The sequence below is a fragment of the Oreochromis aureus genome, linkage group 10 (assembly GCF_013358895.1).
Source record: "Oreochromis aureus strain Israel breed Guangdong linkage group 10, ZZ_aureus, whole genome shotgun sequence".
Classification (NCBI taxonomy): Eukaryota; Metazoa; Chordata; class Actinopteri; order Cichliformes; family Cichlidae; genus Oreochromis; species Oreochromis aureus.
In genome coordinates this window covers 8,455,774-8,479,366 of record NC_052951.1, presented here as the reverse complement: position 1 = coordinate 8,479,366, position 23,593 = coordinate 8,455,774, and the positions used below count along the sequence as shown (strand labels likewise).

The window sequence follows — 23,593 nt, the reverse complement described above, 5'->3', positions numbered from 1 at the left end:
CCTGAGTGATAGAGCCTCTGAAAGGCAGACCTTCGCCAGCCTTTGCTGGGTTGCCTCTACAATCCTGTATGGATGGAACTGCAGCTCCTAAAGAGTTACGGAGAGAAGCAAAATATAACTAGAGGATAAGGCTTGAGAAAGTTTTCTACTAACAGGAACTCCAGTTCTCTATTTGCAGAATTCTGTGTGGTACAATAGTAAAACTGTCAGACCATGCCATAAAGTAGGTGTGTGCGATGCCTCAAATGTCAACTGTGACAGAATTTCTAAAGAGCAACGTCCTTTGATCTGGATGCTTTGCTTTCTGACACTGAAAGCAAAGCACTCATTTTCATGCCATGCTTGGTTTTCCAATGTTGCCAGCTCTATTTGAACAGAAGTGACAAACAGCTTAGTCACATGAAGCCTGTCATCCTACCAGGCTTGTTAAGATCCTGCTGCCGCGGCAAACCCAGAGAGATGGAGCCCACACTGCTCTTAGTTCCCTCTGGCCCATAGATAGCGTGGGATGGCAGGTATGTGCCAGGAGTTCCCTGGAAATGAAATCACAGAACATATTTCAAAGTCAGCTCACTGGGTTCACAGGAACAAAAAAGCAGTTCATTTTATTAAGTTGGGATCAACTGTCCTATTCTACCATCAACAGTGTAGTAGATAAATATAGTGATAGTTTGAAAATTAAAGTGTTGATCCTGTTATGGACAAAAAGATTCATAAAACCTACATATGTTAATCTTACATCAGAGCTCACATAAATTATTAAAGAATCTGATTTCTCTCTAGTGGTGTAAGAGAAGAGCTAGTCAACTGGTAAAGCACAAACATCATACCCCAGGTGCCTCACCTGGGAGATGGAGCCTCCTTGGATGAAGGAAGGCTTGTCTGTGGGCTTGGTAGTTGGAATGAGTGGAGGAGGAGAGGGAATGTTGGGAGGTCGAATGGTTCTGAATGTCATGCGGCCTCCATCTGGTATATTCTGGACCAGCTGGGTAGTTGCAGGGTGAAGGACTGGTGGAAATACAGAAAAGGAAATAAGATAACTGATTAAAAACAGCTGGGTATAACATCAAAAAAAGCAAACCAGTGCACCCAACATACTCTTTCTTTTAAGCTTTATTTCCCATTAAAGACTTCATGATAAAATATTAAGCTTTGTTCTGACAACGCTCCACTGAGTGGCGAAGTAAGGAGTGAAGACCTCATTTAACAGCCTGTCTTCAGCCTCTGGTATCTTTGGCCCATGCCCGCTGTCTGCTTGACTGTCTCCTGGGACAGCTGAGTAGACAAAATGAATCATAACACACCTCAAACATGCACCCACACAGACCGGGAGTAACCTCCCTGCAGGGAGAGCAGCATGCACTCTGCACTCTATCAAAAATGCAAATGGCAGCGAGAGTTCCTCCATCGGGCAGGAACGTCATCCTCCTGCTGGCTCATGCGGGGACAGATAAGAAAACAAGCCACTCTATGACGAATTTATAAGCCTCTGTTGCAGAGAAGGGACTGTGTGTCAGGCATTAACATTCATGCTCAGGAAGTTCAGGAACAACAACTTAATTCGGATGGACATGATTTTATGCTTGCCCCAAATGTCAAACAAGGAGAAAAAAAAAAGCAACAGCAGAATTTTCAGAGAAGTTTTTTATGCATCCTATAAGATGGAAAATGAGGAAGTAAAACATAGCACCTCTTCCCAGCTCTATAAAGTTCTGGCAAATATCTGACAGTCGATCTGCATGTAGTAAATCCAGGATAATCCCCTTATCTGGCTTTGATTTGCTGTCACAACATCATTAAAATGTGAATCTGTTAATCATCATCAACAAACAGACTGTTTAGGACCTTCAGTTTGCAGTGAAATTCAATTTCAGGATTCATAATTCACTATAACCATATCCTAACTGGATTGGTAGCACACCTACAAGGGCGATACAGTAGAAATGCTCTTTGATGACAGCAGTCTAACAGCACATCAGAGTGGACAGGACATGTTTAGGTCATTTATTTGGTTTTACTATTGGTTAATGAAAATCACCGATAGTTATTATGATATCATTTATGAAATTATTATAAAGAAACCTGTAAATATGGTTTAATGTGCTCACTTATGTAATGCAAATACACAAAATGTCACGGAGATCAGAGGGCAACTATCACTGGAAGTGGGCTCATTTTCTGAGATGCAACAAATGGAGCCAAAGAAGTGTTACCTCTGTCTGATCCATTCACAAATAAACAAATTATAATCCAACCGGTTATAAAACATTACAAGCAGAGAGGATGACTTTATAACAGACTGTAAAAAAAAAAGAAAAAAGAAATGTGACATAGAGAACTGCAGGATATAGATATAAGCCAAAGCAATGGATGGTCATATCTGGGCAGAGGTTTCTTCATTTCACCTTAACACTGATTGCACACTTCCTGTACATTGCTAAATACTAATGTGTACACATATACCTTTGGACTTCGGAAGATACATCTTGACTAATACACAAGTGCTCTGTAACTCTGTCACATACCTTGACAGGAATAGGAGCTCCACAGCAGTCCTCATCTCCACTCCAAATTTAAAGTGGACCTACCATGCTCACTGCTAGCTCCACATTTTTACTCTTGGACTCTAGTATAGAGTACCACCAAATGATTCACAATTCAGAATACTCATTTACCTCATGCAGGGTCTTGGTGCAGTCCCTCAGGTCATATTCAATCTGAAACAAGCATTTTTGCACCTCTTCCTTTCAGGTCACCCTCCCTTTAAGGCTGTCCCTCACAAAGGGGGGGGGGGAATTAAGCTGTTACCTCATATACTGACCTCATTCTTTTAACTATTTTAGTTAATATGTATGCACATTTTTAAAGACAATGTCATATTCCACTACCAGTGAAGTAAAAAAAAAATCTATAACACAAATAGAAAAGGGGTGTCAAACAAGGCCTGCCTGTATCAGCGGGGTCATGGGAGGACGGTTGGGAGGAGGAGGTGAAAATGTGTGCTTTTACCTGGTGGCACACTGTAGCAGGAGACATTGGGGGCGTTGGGGTCAGGTGAGGCCTTTCTTAACTCCCTGGGGGAGAGTCTGTAAGGAGAGCCTGGCTGACCGGAGTGGGTCTCCTGGTCCACAGCCAGCATCATGTCATAAGGCATGTACGGTAAAGGTTTACCTGCAGCGCACAGGCATAAGGACAAAGGGAAGATAGCCACTATTAAAAGAAAAACCCAATCCCAGTGTGCACGGAACTGACCCAGAATGGATGTACTTTTTTGACAGACACAACGCCACCTGGACACGTACCCGCTAAAACCTACTATGTGTAATAAATACTGTGGTGTCAAAGCTCAGTCGCTTACTGACAGCTGCTCTCCTCTTCACGGCACTCACGCTAAAAGGTGCTAAAACCTTTGCAAAATCAAGCTGTAATACAGTCTGCCCATTGGCTTCACTGCTCTCCCTTCAGAAGGTGCATGGGTGAACAAAACTGACGGTCCAGCAGAAGTGACCTCTGACAGCCTCTAGTCACATGGCATCAAAAAACACAAACCCCAAATCCCCCTCTTCATAAGGTATTTCAAGAGAAGTGTAAATCAAGACTTCTGCTTATATATAGTACTAAATGCAGAAGGATTGTTTTTTTTAAATCTTGGCTCAGGCTGAAGAACATTACAACAGTCCAGAGCACCCTCAAACATTTCTTTTTATGAAACTGCATAAAAATGAATGGGTCCTAAAATATAGGCTATAAATAGTTCACTGTTAGCAGCAGAAGAGAACAATGAGGACAGAGCACTGAGAAGGCAACAGGAGATGTGAGCGTTGAACGAGGATAGTTTTACTTTCTTACCATGGTCCTGCCTTTGCTTCTCTTCCTGGTGCGCTGACTCATGCACTGCTTTGATCTGGTGTTGCAACATGGCGTAACCACTGATGGGCACGCCACCAGTGCCAAATGGACCAGGCACCTAAAGTATTAAGGAAGGGGAGAAGTCCATGAGTCCGGAAGCCAGATATGAACTAAGTGAGATAATGAAGCACTGCAGGGAAAGCAATTCCAGAACACGTTTAATAAACATACAAATATTATTTTTTTCATTCAATTAAAACCTTAATAGAAAAATGTATCCACACACAGTGGAACTGTTTGTCATGTATTACATACTGCTTACACTATAAAGGCCTGTAGTTTTTTTGTTGTTGTTGTTTTGTTTTTTTTTGCCTGAGAATGATCCTTCTGAAAAAGTAACCAACCATGGGTGGTATTGAAGCTGCCCGCTGATGCAGCTGATCGATGTTGAGCTGGGTTTGCTTGGGTGAAGGCACCAACACTGAGCCTGGAGGGTTGAGCAACGAAGGCTTTTCCATGGAGAATATTCTGCTGCGTGAGACAAAATATAGACGTCTAAAATAATTTGACAGCATTCTTTTTGGAAAATGCAGTTATTCACACACACAACATGAACGCGTGAACAGAGAACTGAAAATTCACCTCTGCCTTTCAGGCTCTGCTTCAACATCCTCGTCAGCACTGCAGGTGGCGCTGGAGTCATTATCTGAGTGGAACCTTTCGCCATGATCTCCCTTTTCGCCTTTCTCCTTGATACCGGGCTCCATCTTCACTTTAACCTCTTCGGGATTCATAACCACATCCAGAGGTTCCGTTTTAGGATGTACCGAGCCTGCAAAGGAAGTCACCCTGGCTTTTTCCTCCTGAGATCCCGCCTCACCCTCTGGGATTTTCTCTTGTTTCACTGTGAATTCACATGGAGGCTCTGGAGCCTTCCCATTGCTAGTCTGGCCTTTGTCCTGGTCAGCACACTGAGTATCTCCTGCAGCACCGTCTGCCCTCTTGGAGTCACTGGACTTTGAGGAGTCAGCCTGAGAGGGGGAAGGGGCGCTCTCTGTATCAGAGCTGTTGTCACCTCCTAAAGAAGCACCCAAGGACAAATTAATACATGACAAACAATTCATGAAGTTACTAAAACTCACGAGACTTTTCTAAAATCCTTCTAACAATGAAAATAAATATAGACATCCCGACATAAATCAAAACAAGAGCAGATACTCTAAGATTAATCATATAAAGAGGACGCAATTGGATCATGGAAAAAATACAATTCAATTAATATTCCACGAAACCATTAAAACGTCAGCCATAATACAGCCTCCATGTATTAAGTCAAGAAAGATTGGGGTATTTATATCAAACTCGCATAGCATGAAACCCCAGACAGAAAATCTACAAAAGGACCTAAACCTTCACTTTACCCATTTGAAATGTATTCACACGCATTCACACTTAGGCACACATGTAATTGCCACTTATTGCAAAACACCATATTTTGTTTATTGCTGATAATATTTGCCTGTGCTATGTTCAAGGTCTCACAACCGCAAGCTCAGCCTTGAAAGATAAAAAGAAATCATAAGCTCAGTTCACACCTAAGTTTAGATAACTGCAATCTATGCGGATGTACAGTATGTCAAACAAAACAGAAAGCTTAAAGTGATAAAAAATAAATAAATTCACATCCAGAAACCACATGTTTAAAACCTGTCTGCCCATCTCGGTTTGCATATTGTCTAGCGCTGCAGCTGTTACCATGGTGATGGTAGTCCAGATGGCATGTTTATGCAAAAACAATTTGTAGATCCATTCAATGCATCAAACCAAAAATCAAAGAAGCAAGCTTTACAAAATATCCAAATGGTAAATCACGGTGTTTATAGTTATAAGAGTTTTATTAATGCCTCTGATGGCCTAATGTGTAACTTTATAAAGTGAGATCTGCGACGTGTAGATCACCAGCAGTGTCTGATTTCCATCAGATGTAGATAAAGTCAACATTGTGACGTCGCCACAGTTATCTTGTAAAGCAGAGTTTGTTTAAATTATATACAAGTCTGCTGAGCAAACCATTTTTTTTAAACTTAGAAAGAAAAAACATCAAAAAAACACTGTGCTGTTAAAAAGAAGAAGAAGAAGAAGAATGCCTTCACCATGTAAACCCAGCAGAGATAATGATTTCTGGAAGTGAGGCAGGCAGGCAGACAGGCAGGCTTGTTTGCTTGTTGGATCAAACAAGTGGGACCAGCACTTTGTGTTCAAAGAGTGGGCTTTCTTCAGTCTTCAAAGCTACAAACTGTTATGCAACAGGTACCCATGTAGTCTGAATTAGTTCACATCTTTAATCTCTTCCTCTACTCGTTGCCTTTCTGCATTTGATCTCTTTTCCACTCACTTATTATAACTACTGTCAGTAGAGAGCAAGCCCACTGCCATCAACCCAGAGGAAACGCTTAAATGACAAATAGAAGTCTGGATCAAGCTTCCCAGATTTCTTCTAAACTGTTTACTTAACATTTGAGATTAAGCATTACGCTTCAAAGCTCATAATCAAGAACCTATCAGACGATGAAGACGTGCAGTCTTTACAACCCAGAAAGAGTTCTTAAGAATGTGTGTGATTGTTATGTGTTATGTTATCCATCTCTCTGACCTTCACTGTCCTCTGCATTGTCCTCATCATCATCAGGTGATTGCGTGGCTAGACCTTCACCTTGAGATCTATCAGCACGAGCCCTTCGTGTATCCTGGGAACCAAAAAGACGTAAACAAAAAAATTAATTAAATAAAATACATTCATTCATACAGAGTTACAACAGCTTGAAGACAGCTCGCAACTGAATCCAGATCACAATCAGCTTACCTGCTTATGCTGTTGCAACAGGTTGTCCAAGTTGTGCCGTCTCTTGTAATTGAAATAGAAGTTCTTGCACTGTGCCTCGCTTTTGGTGCCCACCATTTTGGCAATAGCTGTCCAGTTTCGCCCATGCTCAACAAGCCCTGGTGCAGGATGGAGAGAGATGATGCAAAATCAAAAATCCAACTTGAATACTTGGTAAAATACAAATTAACAAGGCATTTCATGTTTAATAATAGAAACTAATGCCACACAGGACTTTACAAAATCACGATGGACACTGTATTTAATTGGGGTTTGGCTGCAATAATGTAAAAGGCACTGTAGAAAGGACAAGTTTTAAAAGCCTTATTTAGCGTGAACGTGCAGTAATGGTTCTCATGCTGTGTCAGAACCTCCAATGTGGCTCTGGAAGATGATCTCTCAGTTAAATCTTAACGATCTCTTTTAACAAATAAAAGCATCACCACAAAAACTACACTACACTCTTGGGATCCCCACTGCTGCGATTTGCTGTTCGTCTTCCCCATCCTGCACTGATTACACAATCAGCTTTAATGGTCCCACTAAACTTTGAAATTACTCTTTCACCCTGCAGTCAATTGGAAGCCTTCCATTTACCTTTGACATTAGAGCAGCTCTTCTCTAAATCCTGTAACCCGTGTGACCTCCCCCTCCTGCCCAATCCCACTAAGATGAAGGATACTGGCAGCTTGACAAATCGCTGCACAGCTAAACACAAAACCTCATTAATGTTCCGGTTCAAGAAGGGAATAAGGGCACTGGGACTGATCAGAGCAGCTCTCGTCTTAGTTACTTTTTTTTTTGGGGGGATGTACTTGAACAGTACAGTAAACTCACTCTATTCGATCACCACTTAGCTTATCTGCTTTGATCACTATGACAACTTAATCTAGCCAATATTGTTACAACCCTGGTCATATTTTTCCTGTGCTGCTGTAACTGCTCTGGTAGTATATTTAACTAATACTCCTTCCACATAATCAAGCGCATGTCTTGAGATTAATTTACATTCAGTGGCTCCACGTTCAAAGTAATCATTGACAAATCAAGTTATGGTGCTATGAGCACAACAAACAATCTGAAGGCAGAAACTGGGAAACAATCAAGTGAACTTCTTCTAAAAGCTAATCGAAGAAAGTGTCACTGTTTCTTGTGTTACCAAGACAACATTCAATCCAGTTATATAATCCAAATATCCGTAATACACGCAGCAATAAAAGGCCTTTGTGAGCTTTATAACTTCAATGTGGTAGCTGCTCTGGTCTGACTGATTTTAACACCTCAGATTTCACTGAGGTACAAGGGGTATACGGCCTACCAACAATACATAAGCTGCATTACATCAGCTTGATTATACCAAATTCTAAGTATACTAATATCAAATTTCAGTAAAAGGTGTGAAATCATCCAGACAACAATAAAGAACTGCAATGACCCAAATTCTTTCTTCATCTGAGGGGGTGTTCTGATTTGACTACCAAGCCTGGCATGTCTCAGCCTTGTAATAACACCAGGGCTTATTCAGATAAACAAATCAAGTTACTCAGGGGCAAAACTGTTCACTGGGCCTGCCTGATCAGCCACGTGTGGCAGCATAAAGGTGATTTCCGAACCTGCTATGTTATATGACTTTCCTCTCGTGGTTACATTAATTCACAGACATATGTAGCATAAAGGGCTGAAAGTCTGAGGAGATGATATCCACTCGCATTTTTGGAAAGGTGGAGCAAATCGAAACATGCAACAAAGTCTTAATTTTTCAACATGAATCCATTTGTTTACTCTGCCAATCTACCCTGAATAAAAACCTATAACCAGCAAATCCAAGCAGAAAGGGGCAAACATAGGCATACTTGTGTGGAATGAGCTGACTAATGACATGCAGTGTCCAACCTTAGACCAAGCGACGCGTGCAATGAATATTTCGAAGACTTGTTGAAGTAACTTTCACATTTTTTTTTTTAAAGAATCTGAACAGGGTCTGAACCTGAATAATAGATAGAGATCTTTGAAGGAAACCGTCACGCTCTGCTGCTTCTTGGATGGCCTTAATAGATCACTTCTGAGAAGTCAGCAGTGAGGCTAAAAGGGGGGGGGGACTACAGGCTCTCCAACAGTTTCCAGTAAAGCACCAGGAATAGTTTTTATTTGTGTGAATGCATGTGCGCAGTCATTCCCGTTTGCATGTAGGAAACGGGCAGGGCAACGCAATATCAGATAATCAAAGCGAATGGAAAAAGGCGGGAGAGGGAGGGAAAAACACAATCGTAAGAAGCAGAGGCGTCTGAGCCACACAGTGATAAGAGGAAGGACAAAGACATAAAGGAAAGAGAGTAGTTCATTAAAACAGTACCTTTTTTGGCAACCTCCATCTCCTCCTCGGTCCAGCGAGAAGTTTCTCCGGTTTCACCAGCGCCAGCTAAATAACAAAGAGACACAGCCCCATCAGCACTGACAGAAGGAGAGAGGGGGAAAAAAGGCAATAGAAAGTGAAGGAGGGAGGGAGACGGTGAGAGCGTGACAGTTCTTTCTTCAGCCGTCTCCTTCTCATGGCCGCTAATCTAATAATCTGTTTACATTCAGGGGCTGCCGAGACCTGCTCCCTAACTTACACTCTTGCTCTAGCTCACTCTCCTCCTCTCATTTTCTCCTGCTTTCTCCTCCCATTTCTCGTTCTCTCTCCTTCCCCACAGCCCTGAGCAAACCCTGCTCCTCTCTAATCCAGGAGGGGAGGGGAGGGCCTTGGTCAGCTGATGTAGCACCAGACAGTTGAGAGCCATGCCTCCCTCTTTGGGAAATGGCCTTGGATGGAGACAAATAGACAGAACAGCCAACCCAAAAACCCTCCCACCCTCTCTACTGTGATACTGTGCATCTGACACAAACACACGCACGTGCACGCGCGTGCACAGATGCACGCTCCTCCCCTTTGCCTTGGCTTGATTACACAGTTCATTGCCCCACCTCTAACAAAATTCACAGAAGAGCACGGTAAGTGTGGAGGGGGCTGAATGAACTCTAGCCCACTCTCCTCTATGGCACCCACTGAGACTGTGTAAACATTTGGACAAATATAGCTGCAGATGTACCCTTGACATTAAGAGGTGCTCTGCCCCCTTCGAACCCACCAATCTTGAAGATGAGATCAATTCTCACTGTTCAGACTTCTCCTCCCACACTGTGTTTTACTTTTAGTTAAGCAAATGTCTACCAGACTAAGCTTTCTTCTTCACTGACGAAATGCACGCCACTACAGGGGAGGCCCCTCTAGAGTGGCTCTTAATCGGTCAAATATAAAAACAGAGTGTCCGCCTACAACGTAGCATGTTGCCTAATGACATATATACATATACACACACACCAGCCCCCAAAAGAGAATCCAAGCCCCCACTGAATCAGCAGCTTCCTCAATCTGCTTGGCCCCATTTCAGCAAGGCAACACTGACAGATAGCTACCCTTTTGCCCACGTACTTCTAAGAAACATCATGGCTCCAGGGGTTACAGAGCAAGTAAACAGTCCCACTCAAAATCCACAATGTAGTCATTAAAGGAGATTAGGTTTGACAAGTCCTACATAAACCAGGATAGAGAGGGTTTGGAGTATGGGTGGACACTGTAGAGGGTTAAAGAGGACATGAAATGCTACACATATAAAGGCTAATTTACATCATGGAGCCCTGCTCTCAAAAACTGACACAGAAAAAACTGTCTGTGAAGCTGCATTTAAGAAATAAGTGCTTAAAGTTAAAGTTTTAAAAATATGTTTAGCGCCATCTTCTGTCAAAAGAGAGAATATTTTATTGCATAAAATAGCGCTGACCGCATCATGCAAACATCTGCTTTGCCAGGTGATTACACGGCTCAGTGTTGGCTGGAGTGTTGGACTCCAGCTTTTCAGTCTGGTGACTCCAACAGGTTCTCCTCCACACATTCATAAAGTGCTTTAGAAACCCAAACATTACGGCCAGCAGATGGATTTTCCAGTTTGAGTTCAGCTAGCCAAACAACATAGAGCAACTTACTGCTAAAGAGACAGTGAAAGTGGACAATATATCCTCTTTTTCTAAACATAAAACTCATTGTTGCAGCCAGGGGAAGCACAAAAGTGATCCCCCTAAACTGACCTTTAATTTAGTGTCCTTATTTTCCCCTCAGTTATCGATTCTGTCACTAGTTAGCTAACATAAACTACTGTAAGTCTATTAGCCACAACCAACCAACCACATGACTTTGTGTTCCGTACTGACAGAAGATGGCACTAAACATGTATTTAAACTTTTACTTTAAGCACTTATTTCTTAAATTCAGCTTCACAGACAGAGTTACATCAATGTCAGTTTTTGAGAGCAGGGCTCTGTGAGTTAAATTAGCTTTTATATGTGTAACGTTTCGTGTTCTCTTTAATTATAGGTTAGACAGTGAAAAACTTTTGCGAGAGAGACAATTCAGAAGAGTGCTTCAATTATAAAAGAAACTTAAAAGACAGGGAGCTGGGTAACTGGTAACCTGAGCTATCACCCTCAGAGTGACAGACGTCAAATGCTGGAAGTGTGTAAAGGAGTACCATGACAAGAACACAACTACAGCAGTCCACTGATGACAGACAGACTGCAAACAGCTTCCTGAGGGAAATGCACACACCTGGCAATGAGTACCTGAGCCAGCTGTCCATTTTTAAGCTATTCCCACCTTTAAAGTCTACACATTTTTAATAAGAAGAAATCCAACAGAGCAATATTCTAACACATCATGTACCAAAGTCTTTCTAGAAGCTGACACATGGCAGCCATTTTAAATGACCCCAAGAACTTATTTAGCCAGTCACTTTGAATTATTATTATTTTTTCCTCTGGAAGTTTAAATGACACCTTCTCGGATGCAGAACTTTCATGTACAAGCATAAGTTCAGCACTCTTTGAGTGTTATGTCTCTCTTGCAACCTTGTTTTAATAGGTATTCATGTTAGCTCATAATACAAGACGTTACGAGCAAACGCTGACGAATAACGAGAGAAAAATTAAGTGCAGTTTGCTTTCGCTGATAGATTGCTGTGGGTTTCAACTATGTATACTTTCATAGAATTGAATTGCTTTTGTTCACATTTTAATCCCATTCCCTAAATAGTATACAACTGAATGTGGAGCACAAAAATGCACAAGATTGTCAACACTCCCCAGACTCTATCCTGAGAGTATTCACCTTTAGCAGCATCCATGGAAGCTACTGGAGTCTGGGGTTTTGCAGGCTCCTTCATGGCCTTCTGAGCTGGATCGGTTTTAGGGAGCTGTGGCGGATCTGGCAAGGCAGGCTCGGGGGCAGGGGGAGGTGCTTCCTCGGCTGCCACAGATGCAGCCTCATTGGCCATGGAGCGTGTGGTGATCCTTCCCTTACGGCGTCCCTGGCTGTTGGCAGTCTTCCTGCCACGCGGCGTGTTTTGCTCCTTTCCGTCCTCGTCTTCCCCACCGTCACACTTTTCTTTGTCCTTGCCAATGTCCCTGTGGTTTTGGACAGGGAAACACAGCTTTTAGCTGTTGGTACTGCAAATATCTATTCCCTTTTGGCTCCGCAAAAACAAGCTCTCTTACGGTAACCTGTTCTTTCTCCTCGCTGACTGAACACACACACACACACGCACACACACACACACACACACACACACCTATACCTTATTAGAGATTGGGCGTAGACAATCTGGACAGACAAATTTACAAGTTAGCAAGTTATCTGTCTATTAGCCAAGAACCACTAATAAACACTGCAATACACCTTAATTTAAGCCTCGTCTAGACCATGAATTTATATCACTGCTGCCAGTGAATTTATCATGGCCATTCAATAGGACTAATAAAATGTTCCACCACAATAATAATAAAAATAAGTAAGTTACCTTTCTAATCGTACATGTCATTCACGTTTAAGTCATCTTTTTAAATTCTTCACCTTTGTGTGCATTTTTTATTTAGTGTCAACACACTGAATGCAGGAAGTGTACTATTAATAACCAAACCAGCTACAGCCATGTTGTTTATAGGCTGACATGACACTGTTGATATATACAAAAGTACAAAAGTGTACAGGGTCCCTGGGTATCAAAAGTGAACACTTTCCTAATAACTACAGCTAACTGAAAGCAGTGAAATATAATACAGCATATGTAACCATGACATCCTTTCTCACAGAGTGAATGGATCAAACACTGACATCAAACAAACGGGACTTTTACCTGCAGGGCCTAATGGTGACACGAGGACAAACAACTATTCATAACTCACCTAGAATCCTCCTTTTCATCTTTCTCTTCCTCGTCCTTCTTTTCCTCGTCCTCTTTTTTCTCTGACTTCTCAGACTTGTCCTCTTCGTTCTTGTCGTCTGACTTGTCTTCTTGTGAGGGACGTGTTATTTGCTGAAGACAAGAGCACATGGGGGAACTATTGAGCAAAGCATTAAGGAAAAGTACAGTGTGGATTAGTTAAAGACATTTTGTTTGTTGAAGCTTAGTATAATCTCTGGAAATGCAGAATCTGACAAGATTTTTGGTAGTACAAGCTTTTCGTTTATAATCTGCTTGTAGTCAAGGTGCCACTGAACCACCGTGTTTGTGTAGGCTTTGCTTCCATGTAGTTTAACAACACGTGTGGAGCACAAAAAACAGGACTGCATTTGCCAGAATGCACCAGATAACCATCGGCTAACATCTTAGCTATGTAGCTTCTGATTGTCCATTTTAAATTATATGCATTCACAAACAACAACCAGCGGATATGAATGGGAATTTTTGCCTGGATATCCGTTGGCTACACTGGAAGAACCAAAAAATTGGCCGCTCTCCCAGAGGCTACAGACGAAAGTCAGCAGACCAGCCGATGGCTTCCAAGATTGATATAAATCAAGAACTCAAAGAGGGAGACTATTATACAGGGCAAACTCTTATCAATGCTTCAATTCAAATGTAAAAATCTACCCAGTAAGACACTTCAAGCAGTTCCAACCACCACAAAAGCATTTTATCTTTGTCCCCCCTCAAAGGGCTTGTTTTACCTTCCGCCAGTCTGATGCTCCTTCACTATCATAGAGCACAACCTAAACAGTAAGGTTAAATGTTCAGTAATAAAACGATAAAAACAAATGTTGCTCTCATTGATTACTCTTACTTTTCATCTGCACAAATTACAGCAAAACTCAAAATATGGCAGAAAATTAACCGGCTTTGTACGCTCTTCTTTAGATGTGACGCTATACTGTATCTTCATTATCCAGCATAAACAACCCACATTGCAGACAGTGTCCCCTTTCATCTGTTTGTCCTAATTACAGAATGAAGAACCCTGATGTGTGGCCAGTTCTCGTGTCTCACTTAACTATTCATGAACTTTATATCATACTGCCAACAGATAACAAGAACAGCTTGAGACTGCTTGAGTAGTCCTGCAAACAAACAAACAAACTGGATCAAAGCAAATTAGCTCACTTTAATATTACTACCTATATGAATGGGGTGAAAACATCATTTGTATGTGAATTAAAAAGAAAAACAAAACACAAGCCAGATGGAGTGATTGAGGACAGAGCAGCATTCTTTATCATCATTGCTGGCGTGGTTCACCACAGAATGCTTTCTCCTGCCTGTTTCAGTGAAAGAGCTGCACTGCAACAAGTCTGGCTACGCCAAGCCAAAGATCCCATGCTGGTACCAGATGGGGCCAAGGAATGTGTTTCGCTCAATGGTAAAGGCAAAAGATATGGGCAGGGAAATAGAATGAAGACATGGGTACCACTTAGGGGAGAAGAAGAAAAAAAAAAAAAAAAAGGATGTGGCTGTCTTGTCTATTTTACAAAAACATGTCTCTGCACACGAGGAGTCTGGCTGTCTTGTTATACAGTACAATCTACACAGCACAAAAACAAGCAATAACAAAACTGTAACATAGTTTAATGGAGTCAGCCTCGACTCCTGTAGAACAATAGTCTGTGCTCTTGTTGAACAACTACCGGCTGCTTTAGCCAGTCTGATAGTGTATCGGAGGGTTTTTACATCATAATGGTCACACGCACACAGACACACACAGAGGAAATCAAATCAACAGTATGCGAGAAAACTGCACGTGGTGCTGTCCTCAAGTTTTCCCATAAACTCTATTAGTCTGTGCACAGAGCTTCCTTTAAATTAATTGTCCACATAACTAGAAACTTTGATGGTTCATGGTTAATGCCATTGCAATTTGCTGTTTATTTGTCAAAACTGTTGATCACAAGCTACTTAAAACAAAAATCAATGTAATCCATGCTATCCATATAACAATATTGCATAATATAGTGCCTACAGTGTAATTGACTGATGACCTGTCCAGGGTGTAAACTTGCCTCTTGTGACCCTAAGTTGGATATGCAGTTAAGAAAATAGATGAATGAATCAATCGTGCAGTATGATGATGCAGCCTTTAAGCGCTGCATGCCTGAAGTTGGGATTACTAGTGGGTGGATGGATGGATGGATGGATGGATGGAGTACCACCTATCACTTGGATTTAACTCTTGACTCACTGTCTACCTACAGTAGCATGAGACGCTTGCTTTTTGGTCAGTTTCGCCAATTCACAGACCTTTCTTTCCAAAGGACAGCAGCCCAGTTTATTCACCCCATGCATGTCCTTCTGTGATGCGCTGTTGTGGTTTGGTCAGGGAATGCTCGTGTTTGCTTTGGAGATGGCCATAGAGCCGTGGCATTCCTGCCTCTTCTTCCACACTGCGTAAAGAGCTTCTACACAGATGTTCTCCCAAAGTCGGGGAGTCCCTGTGGCTCTGTGGCTCTTCAGTGTTTTTAAATGAAGCTCTTTCCTGACCTGTCTTGAATATTTTAAGAGTTTTAATTTCTGCCCTCTTTTGCTGATTCACAAGTTGTATTTGATTTAGGAAATGACAGAGCCACAAGTCAATCTTCCTTTTCCTACCACAGAACTCAGGCCACCCGAGGAATCGCTCACTCTTTCTACAAACAATTCCACTGTGGGAATAGGAAATTTAAAAAAACCCAAACATTATTACTATGGATCATCTACAGCCCTAATATTCATTAGTTATTGCTATCACACATAAGACAAATACAAGGAAAACACATCTTTATAAGGATTCTGGTAAAGGAACACAAAAATTATGGAAAAGAAAAAAAGAAAAGAAAAAAAAGTTGCTATGGTTACTATCCAGCACTGTGTGAGGAAGAACTATAAACCAATAAAATCTACTTCATGGCTTCAAAAACTGGCAGGAAACTGAGAAAGAGGCTATTATGGAATACTGTGGCAAAACAAACTGAAGGTCAAAGAGTAATACCTTTGGTACAACCTGCAACCTCAGTTCATACCTTCTGTGTTCTGTGTCTGGCTAAGAAATCACTTCTACTCCTTTACCACTGCTCATACAGTGGTTTCTTCTGAGTATCGACACCTAAAGTGCCTATATAAACGATGATGGGTGACATCAGTATCATCATTTTCCCTGTTCACAATGGTTTATAAGGGTCCACCTGGGTCTGAGTTGAGTACATTTTCTCATTTAGGAATGAATGGAATGCTCCAGTACAATACAATGTACCAGCTATGCGTGCACGCTTCAAAGTGACAGACAAATAAATAAAAATGCCTGCAAAAATCTTTGCTTTACACCTGATAGGTGAGGGTGTGTTGTGGTAAATTGCCCACCCAAGTTACTCTAATTGGACACTTCTATCCTCTGACCAGGAGACGACGAAAGTTGTTTCTTCCAGGATAAGGTTGCCCGATACCTATGTAGCTATGTGACTGGTTCTTATACAGCGCTACTACAAACTGAGCACACAAAGCTCTTTACACTAGAGCGAAGTTATAACATATAAAGATCTGTAGTGAAACTAAGTGGCAAAAACTATGACAAATGTCACTTCAACCACTGCAGCCAAGTATCAAATAGCCAACCTTCAGATTAGTAGATGACCTCCTCTACTTGCTGAGCTACAGCCGTCCCAAAATTTTTGAGGAGAATGAAAATTATGTGGATTTCAACCTTTGGCTTTCACACAATTTCAGTCAAGTTAAATGCATATGAGGTACATGTTTAACAAAGTTCTCCAATAACACGACTAAAATACCTAATGAGGGAAGATCTATTGGAAGAATAGCTCCATATAAAGCCTGACCGATATTGGGCTGTCAGAGATATACTGAATCTCAGTATATTCCATCCTGTTATGTACAGGTATGAAAACATAATGCAGCAACACAAAAAAATTGGGAACATTTCAAAATGGTGTCATGACAGAATTTTTCCAGTAGTGGCTCCATTGTTTATGTTCCTCAGCACTGTCTAATGCACTTGAACCAAAGTAACACCACAGCTGAGGTAACTGTGGCTTTGTGGCAACTGGGGATGTATGCTTCAGCGGGAGATCTACACCCTAACTACATCGTAACTGCAATCCCCTCTGAAACCCTACCTTGTAACCTTCAGCATAGCCCGATGTACACCTCCCTAGAATTGTAACTACATGTTGGGTCGCCGCAGCGTGCAGCTACCGTGATTGACCTGTTGAGAACCATCAATTCCTCCTGTGCATTTCCAGCTATGTTTTTACCACAGTTTTGGGATTTATCAGTAAGGGAATAACAGCCATCATCCCAGTAATAATGAATAATAATCACTTCATGACTATAAGGACTCACAAGTGACAAAAATTATCTGGACTCATGTGAGGGAGCGTACAAAAAACTGAAAAAAACTTGAGAGGCAAATATGTTTTCATCTGGAGAAAAAACAACTAGACCACTAGAAAGAGTGGAGACCCAGGAGGGAAAAAAGTCTCAGCATTTTATTTGTTTCCATCGGCTGACACTGCATATAAAACACCGGGACACGACCACATGGTGATAAACACATAATGCAGCAGCACAACAGAAATGCTGGCAATGACGTTCGCCACTTGCGTAGGTTACTTTGTAGGCTCTACAGAGATTCCTTGCAGAAATCCAAATTAGACCAAAGTTGCTAACTTTCTGTGAACTACACTGTGGAGCAGCTCATGAACCAATTATCACAGCAAAGCAGGACTCCGCATCCGAAAAACAGGGTTGACGGCCTGTTGGTGGAAAAACATGAGACATGCAAAATAAAAGTAAGAGTATTGTCCACAGATTAAAAAAAAACATAAAGCTAAAATGCAATGCTAAGTATATTTGGTTGACCTTTAATATACCTGGGCACTATGCCAAAGTAAAGTCTAAGTGTGGGAAACTCAGCATCAGCCAATATATTGATATCTGAATTTACTCCCTAAAATTTGTATTGGCAATCAGCCAAAAACTCAAGGATCAGTCAGGGTATAGTTACATTGTTTTAATAAAGTTCCAGAAACTTATTTAGCTTAAATAAGTTAAATGGCTTCAGGCTCACTGAAGCCATTTAAGCAGAATGATGTGGCCCAACATCTTACAACATCTCATATTTTTATTCAACTTGTCATCTGCTTGTGTATCTACTTGAGGATTAAATTTGCTTAAATATGCTAAATCTGTTAACGTGCAGCTAACGTCACCGCATGAACATGACACTGAACCCATTTCCAATATTTTCTCAAAGTACTTACAAACAGGCATGACCACATATCATGGATTTGAATTTTTTTTATTTTTTTTTTTAAAAAGAAGAAAAAGAACCATAGCAGCAGAGGTCCTAATACGCTTCAATAGGCAGGCGAAGAAACAGGCAACAGAGGATTCAAGAAATCAACTCCCAGACTAAAGCAACAGAAGTAAACTGGCTTCGAGTCAAAACTAAAAACTCTGGTTTTACAGTTAGTGACATACCTGTAAGCTCATTTGCTGGTCATAAAAATCCCTTTCCTTCGCTGAGAGCCACAGCTTACCAGTGGTGCAAATGAGAATTTACCCTCCGGTGCTTCCATAGCGGTGGTAACGGTAGCAGTAGAGGGGGAGGACAGCACCATAGTAGAGCTCCTTAGAAGGGCTGCCGGGCCACGGCACAACCACACATATTCCGGGAAAGCGTGTCATCAGGCCGCTTAAGCCGCCCAAAGAATTGTCCATCTCACATGCACGCACTAATCTATGCAGGGTCACTCAAGGTAATCCCTGCCGAGCACTCCTCTTTGATTGGCACTCACAGCAGCACAGTGAGATTTTTGGGCCCGTCAGATGGCCGGGCTGTACCAACTCAGCCGTCTCAGAGAGGGGTGAATATCTCTTTCTCTCGCTCTCACTCTCAGAAGAACAGAAGAAAGAGGAAATGGAAAATGAGGAGGAGAAAAAAAAGAGAGAAAAAAAAGCAGCACACAGCAGATAAGCTGCCAGCGCTGACTCGGTCTCACTGAGGATTTTTTTCACTCAGCTTCACTCACTCGCCCTACATTCCACTGCTTTACTCTTGCTCACTCTTGTCCTTTTTCTTCCAACTCTAATGACTCACTCTGCTCACTTGAGCTGCAGTTTTTAAGGCACAAAAAGCTTAAAAATTGCACTACGTCCTGATGTGCATTACACCGAATATTAATAATAATTCATTGTATATGGGAAAAAAACAAAACACAGAATTATTTAATGAACTGCCCTGAATCACAGGATGATGGCATTTTACTTTAGAAGTGACAAAAAAACTAAATATTTTCATTCCGAAGTGACAAAAATTACAAATTGCTCACATCACACTAGTGATGAGCTAAAAAAAGTAGACCTGGGCTAGTTAAGTATCAATCAATGTTCATCAATCAGGTAAGGACCCTTTATAGTTCATCTGTGTATGAAAGAAGACTCTGAGAGCCATAATCACTCTGACAATTTAAAATCATTTCAAAGAAAGGGACATTTACTGTATACAGCCTTTTTTAACGTCCATTACACTATTTGGAAAAGCAGCCCGGAAGCTGCATCAATCAGAATCTGCAACAAAGCCGACTTGCTTACTATGCATGCAAGTAAAACGGTTAATGTAAACGGTGTACAACAATCCACTACATCACATACCAGCGTCCACAAGTTAAACAAAAAGTGGTTTCAACAAGTCCAACCAATCATGAGCTCAGAAACTGGCGATACAGAAAGACATTTCTCTGCTCATAGTTGGCCTCATGTGTCACAGAAAAGTCAAGTTCTCTCTCAGCTGCTGGCAGCTTTTTTGCTTATGTAGAGAAATAGTCTACAACCAACCCATTGTACTGCACAGTAGATGTACGCCACAGAGACAGAATGTCCTGTACACAGACTATAGTGAACTGGGGAAAGTCCAGCAGGGAGGAGAATAATCCAACAGAATGTGTTGGCTGACATTTGGCACTGATTTTAATCAGAATTAGGAGATGGCTGCACTTAAAATGATGCAGCCAAGACAACAATCATATGTATGTCTCTCTAAAGCTTTCCTTTTGGCATCAACAAAGTTTACATTCCATATCTGACAGTGCTCGCACGCTGAGGCTTCAAAGAAAGACGCGGCTCCGCTTTGTCTCTTTGCTTGATGCTGGGACAAGTAAGTCTTTTGAGAGACCCATGCGGCAGATGAAAGTAGCATCATCTCAAAAGAATTCCAGCTTACTCTGAATTATTTACAAAAATATGGAATTATTTCATGTCTCTGAATCACTGTTCTGTATTTTGCACAGCTTTTCAATCATACACCTAGTTTTTTACTCACTTTTCTTTTCTGTGTGTTCCTAGCATTGCATATTCAGCACTTAATAAGTAATTGCCACAATACATTTAGTATTTTCTTTTCAAAAAATACGTTAATATTAAATTAATATATCTCCACTCTTAAAATAATTAATAAAATTTTCAACAAAGCAGCACTCTTCATGGCTTTGCATGATGCTGATTCCATGCCAGAAAACAAAACTGCTGGCTAGATTAAAAATGAAGAGACGTTTAATAAACTTGTTCGTCTAGACAGTGTTGCCTTTTAAGAATTTATGAAACTTAAGTCATACGAACAGTGTCAGGTTACCCAAACCTGGAGGACATTTTCCACTGTCCAAACTTCACTGCACACTTTAATTTATATTTCAGTAACTGAGAGGTTATTCATATTTTATCTTGTACAGATAGCGTTTGTGTCAAACTGAACCCATATCGTAATAATCCCACTACTCGTAGCTTAAGTAAATGTCACCCTGCTTTCAGGTTGCTCTCTCTGGCCCTTGAAGACTGCGAGCAAAGCAGAGTCTGCGGTGTGGTCCTTGTGTAATATATGTAGCATATGTGTATATTTATCAGCTGTCAGTCTGATGAGAAATGAAACAGGTGTGTAAGAGTAAGACGAAGCCAATGCTGCAAACTCAGCATGTGAAATAATCACGTCATGGCCAGATGCAAACGCTGTGCCCATCCATAACAATGGTTTTAATATAAGGCCAAGTGACATACTGTATAATTTGTTATTTTCAGTGCATACAGGGTGTTTTACTGCTAAAGTTGACCTAATTTCCTAATAATAAAAGAAGCCTGTGAAAGACAAATCCATCATCGTGTTACTGACACTAGTAAAAAGAAAATAAATAAAACACATGAACTCTGTAAATCTTGGGTGAATCACATTGGTTTGATTTAAGTGAGGGTGTGATTTAAAGGTCTGATTTAAGTGAGGGTGCTCCTTGTACAGCATGCAGAAAAAAGGATGCACAGCACCCTGTGGCCCACTGAATTCACCACACCTTTACCTATGCTACTCTCACATTACACAGAGATTTGGATGGTTAGACTATTAAGACTCTTTAATGTCTGATCCCAGTGTGCCAGACATTTAGGGCTGCAGTACCTGTGTGAAAATAGCTACATATCTTTTTTTAAAGTGTTTGATTTACCTGGTTCCTTCCTCTCCGTCTTCCATAGTTTCGCCTCACCAGTGTCTTGTAGTTGTTGTTCTTTTTGGTCAAGTAGTAGTATAGGACACAATCAGCAACACACTGAAACAGGAATATCAAATTTAAGAATTTCCATTTCTTTAACTTGGTTTATTATTATCAACTATCTATTTTTCCCCCTAACAGATGTGTTTGTTTTTCAACTGAATTGTACAAATTGTAGGTCATATTAAAGGTGGAAAAGGTTTGAAATTTATGTTGGTCTTATTTGTTTTAACACAAAAAATGCTGGGTGTGTTATGCTTTTTATATCCACTGTAAGTGTACAAAGAAGTCTGCTTTATAGACACCACTTCATTTATTTTTATTTACTTTCTAACACCAACTTATTTTTATTTGCTGATGGAAGCTTTTTCATTATTTTCTATTTTATTTTATTTTGTGATACATCTGTATTTGCTGTGTTTTATCTATCTTTAATTTAAATCTTTTTAGGGCCTGAGCACAAAACATGCAAAAGCCCTATTGTATCTGTTCCGTTTATTATTATTATTTTATGTCTTTGATCGCCTTTTTGAGGCTTTATCATGCTCAAAAAATCATTAAATTTTGCACGTGTCAGGTCTGGTGAAAATTTATATATTTTATTGGATTCATATACAGAGAGCAGGAAATGGCTCAATGGCGTCACCTATGATAGTACTACCAGCGCATGGTTTGAGCTACATGAATGAAATTTGGTACACATGCGTAACATGCCAAGAGGAACAAAAAAGTCTGGGGGCATTCAGCAAAGTTCGGCCACATCACACTCGGAGGTACGCCAGAATGGGAGGGCCCTCTCATTGCTGCTTGCAGCTTTTATTATTTCTATTTTTTGGATTTTATTATTTCATGTGTCTACCAATTTTTTTGTTTTTGGTAAATGTATTGATTCTTACACAGGGCCCATCTCCCAGAGCAGTCAAAGGCACTCCATACTTTTATTTTGCCAGGTATGATATGTATTATTGTATTACTTATTATTGGCTTATAAGTCATCTTTCAAGCACTCCGAACTACACTGACCTGCATAAAAAGTGCCATACAAATAAAATTTGATTGATTTGCGGACCTACTAAATTAGGAACTAAAAATGAACACATAATTTGGTTACAAGCAGTCTTATGACAAACACTTTAAGTGCAGTTTACCTTTCTTTCAAGATAGGAGGCAATCAGGCCAAAGTTCTTGGGGTGTTGGACAAACCTGCACAAACAATCCACAGATTATTCATGTGCCAAAACCACAAGAGCAAGCTAGCATTAACTCCCATAAACCACATCTGAGGTACAGGGACACACTGCGGCTGTAACATCTTGTGCCGCCAGCAAAACAAAAACAACTCACTTCTCCTTGAAGATCTCCTTTTCGTGTTCGGTCCAAACATTCATGAACTGCCGGGCTTTGTACACCTTCATCGGGTCGTCCATCAAGCCGTTCATGTTAATGAACTTCACTCGCCTCTGCTCAGAGTCATACATCATGGGTGGGATGACTGACAGCTGTCTCATCTGCTTCTCGTTGTTCTGTGGAACACAGACAAAGCAGCCTCTGTTACCCCTCTTAATCAATACACCACCTTACTGCTTACTCATGAAGATTATGTGCTTTAGGATTTGAGGTGATGTAGTAAGGGAGATAAAAGAGACATCTCTCCCTCTCCAAATACACAAAAACCTAGACACTAGAAACTTTTCAAATAGGCACTTTTTGAACTATGTGAGTTTCACTCCTTTTTGCTTAACCAGCTGGTTCAGTTTCACATTAAAAGCATTATACCAAATAACCAGTGATGCTTTTATTGTGAAGCAGTTACAGAAAGACTAGTGTGGTTACCGCAGAATCAGCAGAACTCATTATCATCTAAACATTTCTACTTTCTGTTTGGCGCAATGGAAAAAAAAGAAAAAAACAGAAACCCTCAGAGTGGCCCTCTGAGGGTTTCTGTTTTTTTCTTTTTTGGCTGAACTGGTTACAGCTGCTCA

The 23,593-nt window shown here is 40.9% G+C and overlaps 1 protein-coding gene across 6 annotated transcripts in view; it reads right to left on the bottom strand.

The window, feature by feature from the left end:
* ncor1 (nuclear receptor corepressor 1) overlaps positions 1-23,593 on the bottom strand; it is a 64,415-nt gene that overhangs the window by 12,378 nt on the left and 28,444 nt on the right. For 4 of the 6 annotated variants that reach the window (XM_031754737.2, XM_039618735.1, XM_031754740.2 and 1 more), the window contains exons 12-26: positions 22,956-23,134; positions 22,760-22,814; positions 21,567-21,668; positions 13,004-13,134; positions 11,931-12,226; positions 9,084-9,149; positions 6,713-6,849; positions 6,503-6,596; positions 4,492-4,927; positions 4,254-4,380; positions 3,850-3,967; positions 3,010-3,171; positions 845-1,008; positions 419-533; positions 2-87 (exon numbers count right to left, since the gene is read on the bottom strand). In XM_031754737.2, coding sequence (XP_031610597.1) covers positions 2-87; positions 419-533; positions 845-1,008; positions 3,010-3,171; positions 3,850-3,967; positions 4,254-4,380; positions 4,492-4,927; positions 6,503-6,596; positions 6,713-6,849; positions 9,084-9,149; positions 11,931-12,226; positions 13,004-13,134; positions 21,567-21,668; positions 22,760-22,814; positions 22,956-23,134 — 2,268 coding nt within the window. The remainder of the gene's footprint in view (position 1; positions 88-418; positions 534-844; positions 1,009-3,009; positions 3,172-3,849; positions 3,968-4,253; positions 4,381-4,491; positions 4,928-6,502; positions 6,597-6,712; positions 6,850-9,083; positions 9,150-11,930; positions 12,227-13,003; positions 13,135-21,566; positions 21,669-22,759; positions 22,815-22,955; positions 23,135-23,593) is intronic. The other 2 variants (XM_031754738.2, XM_031754741.2) reach the window with 2 other exon arrangements.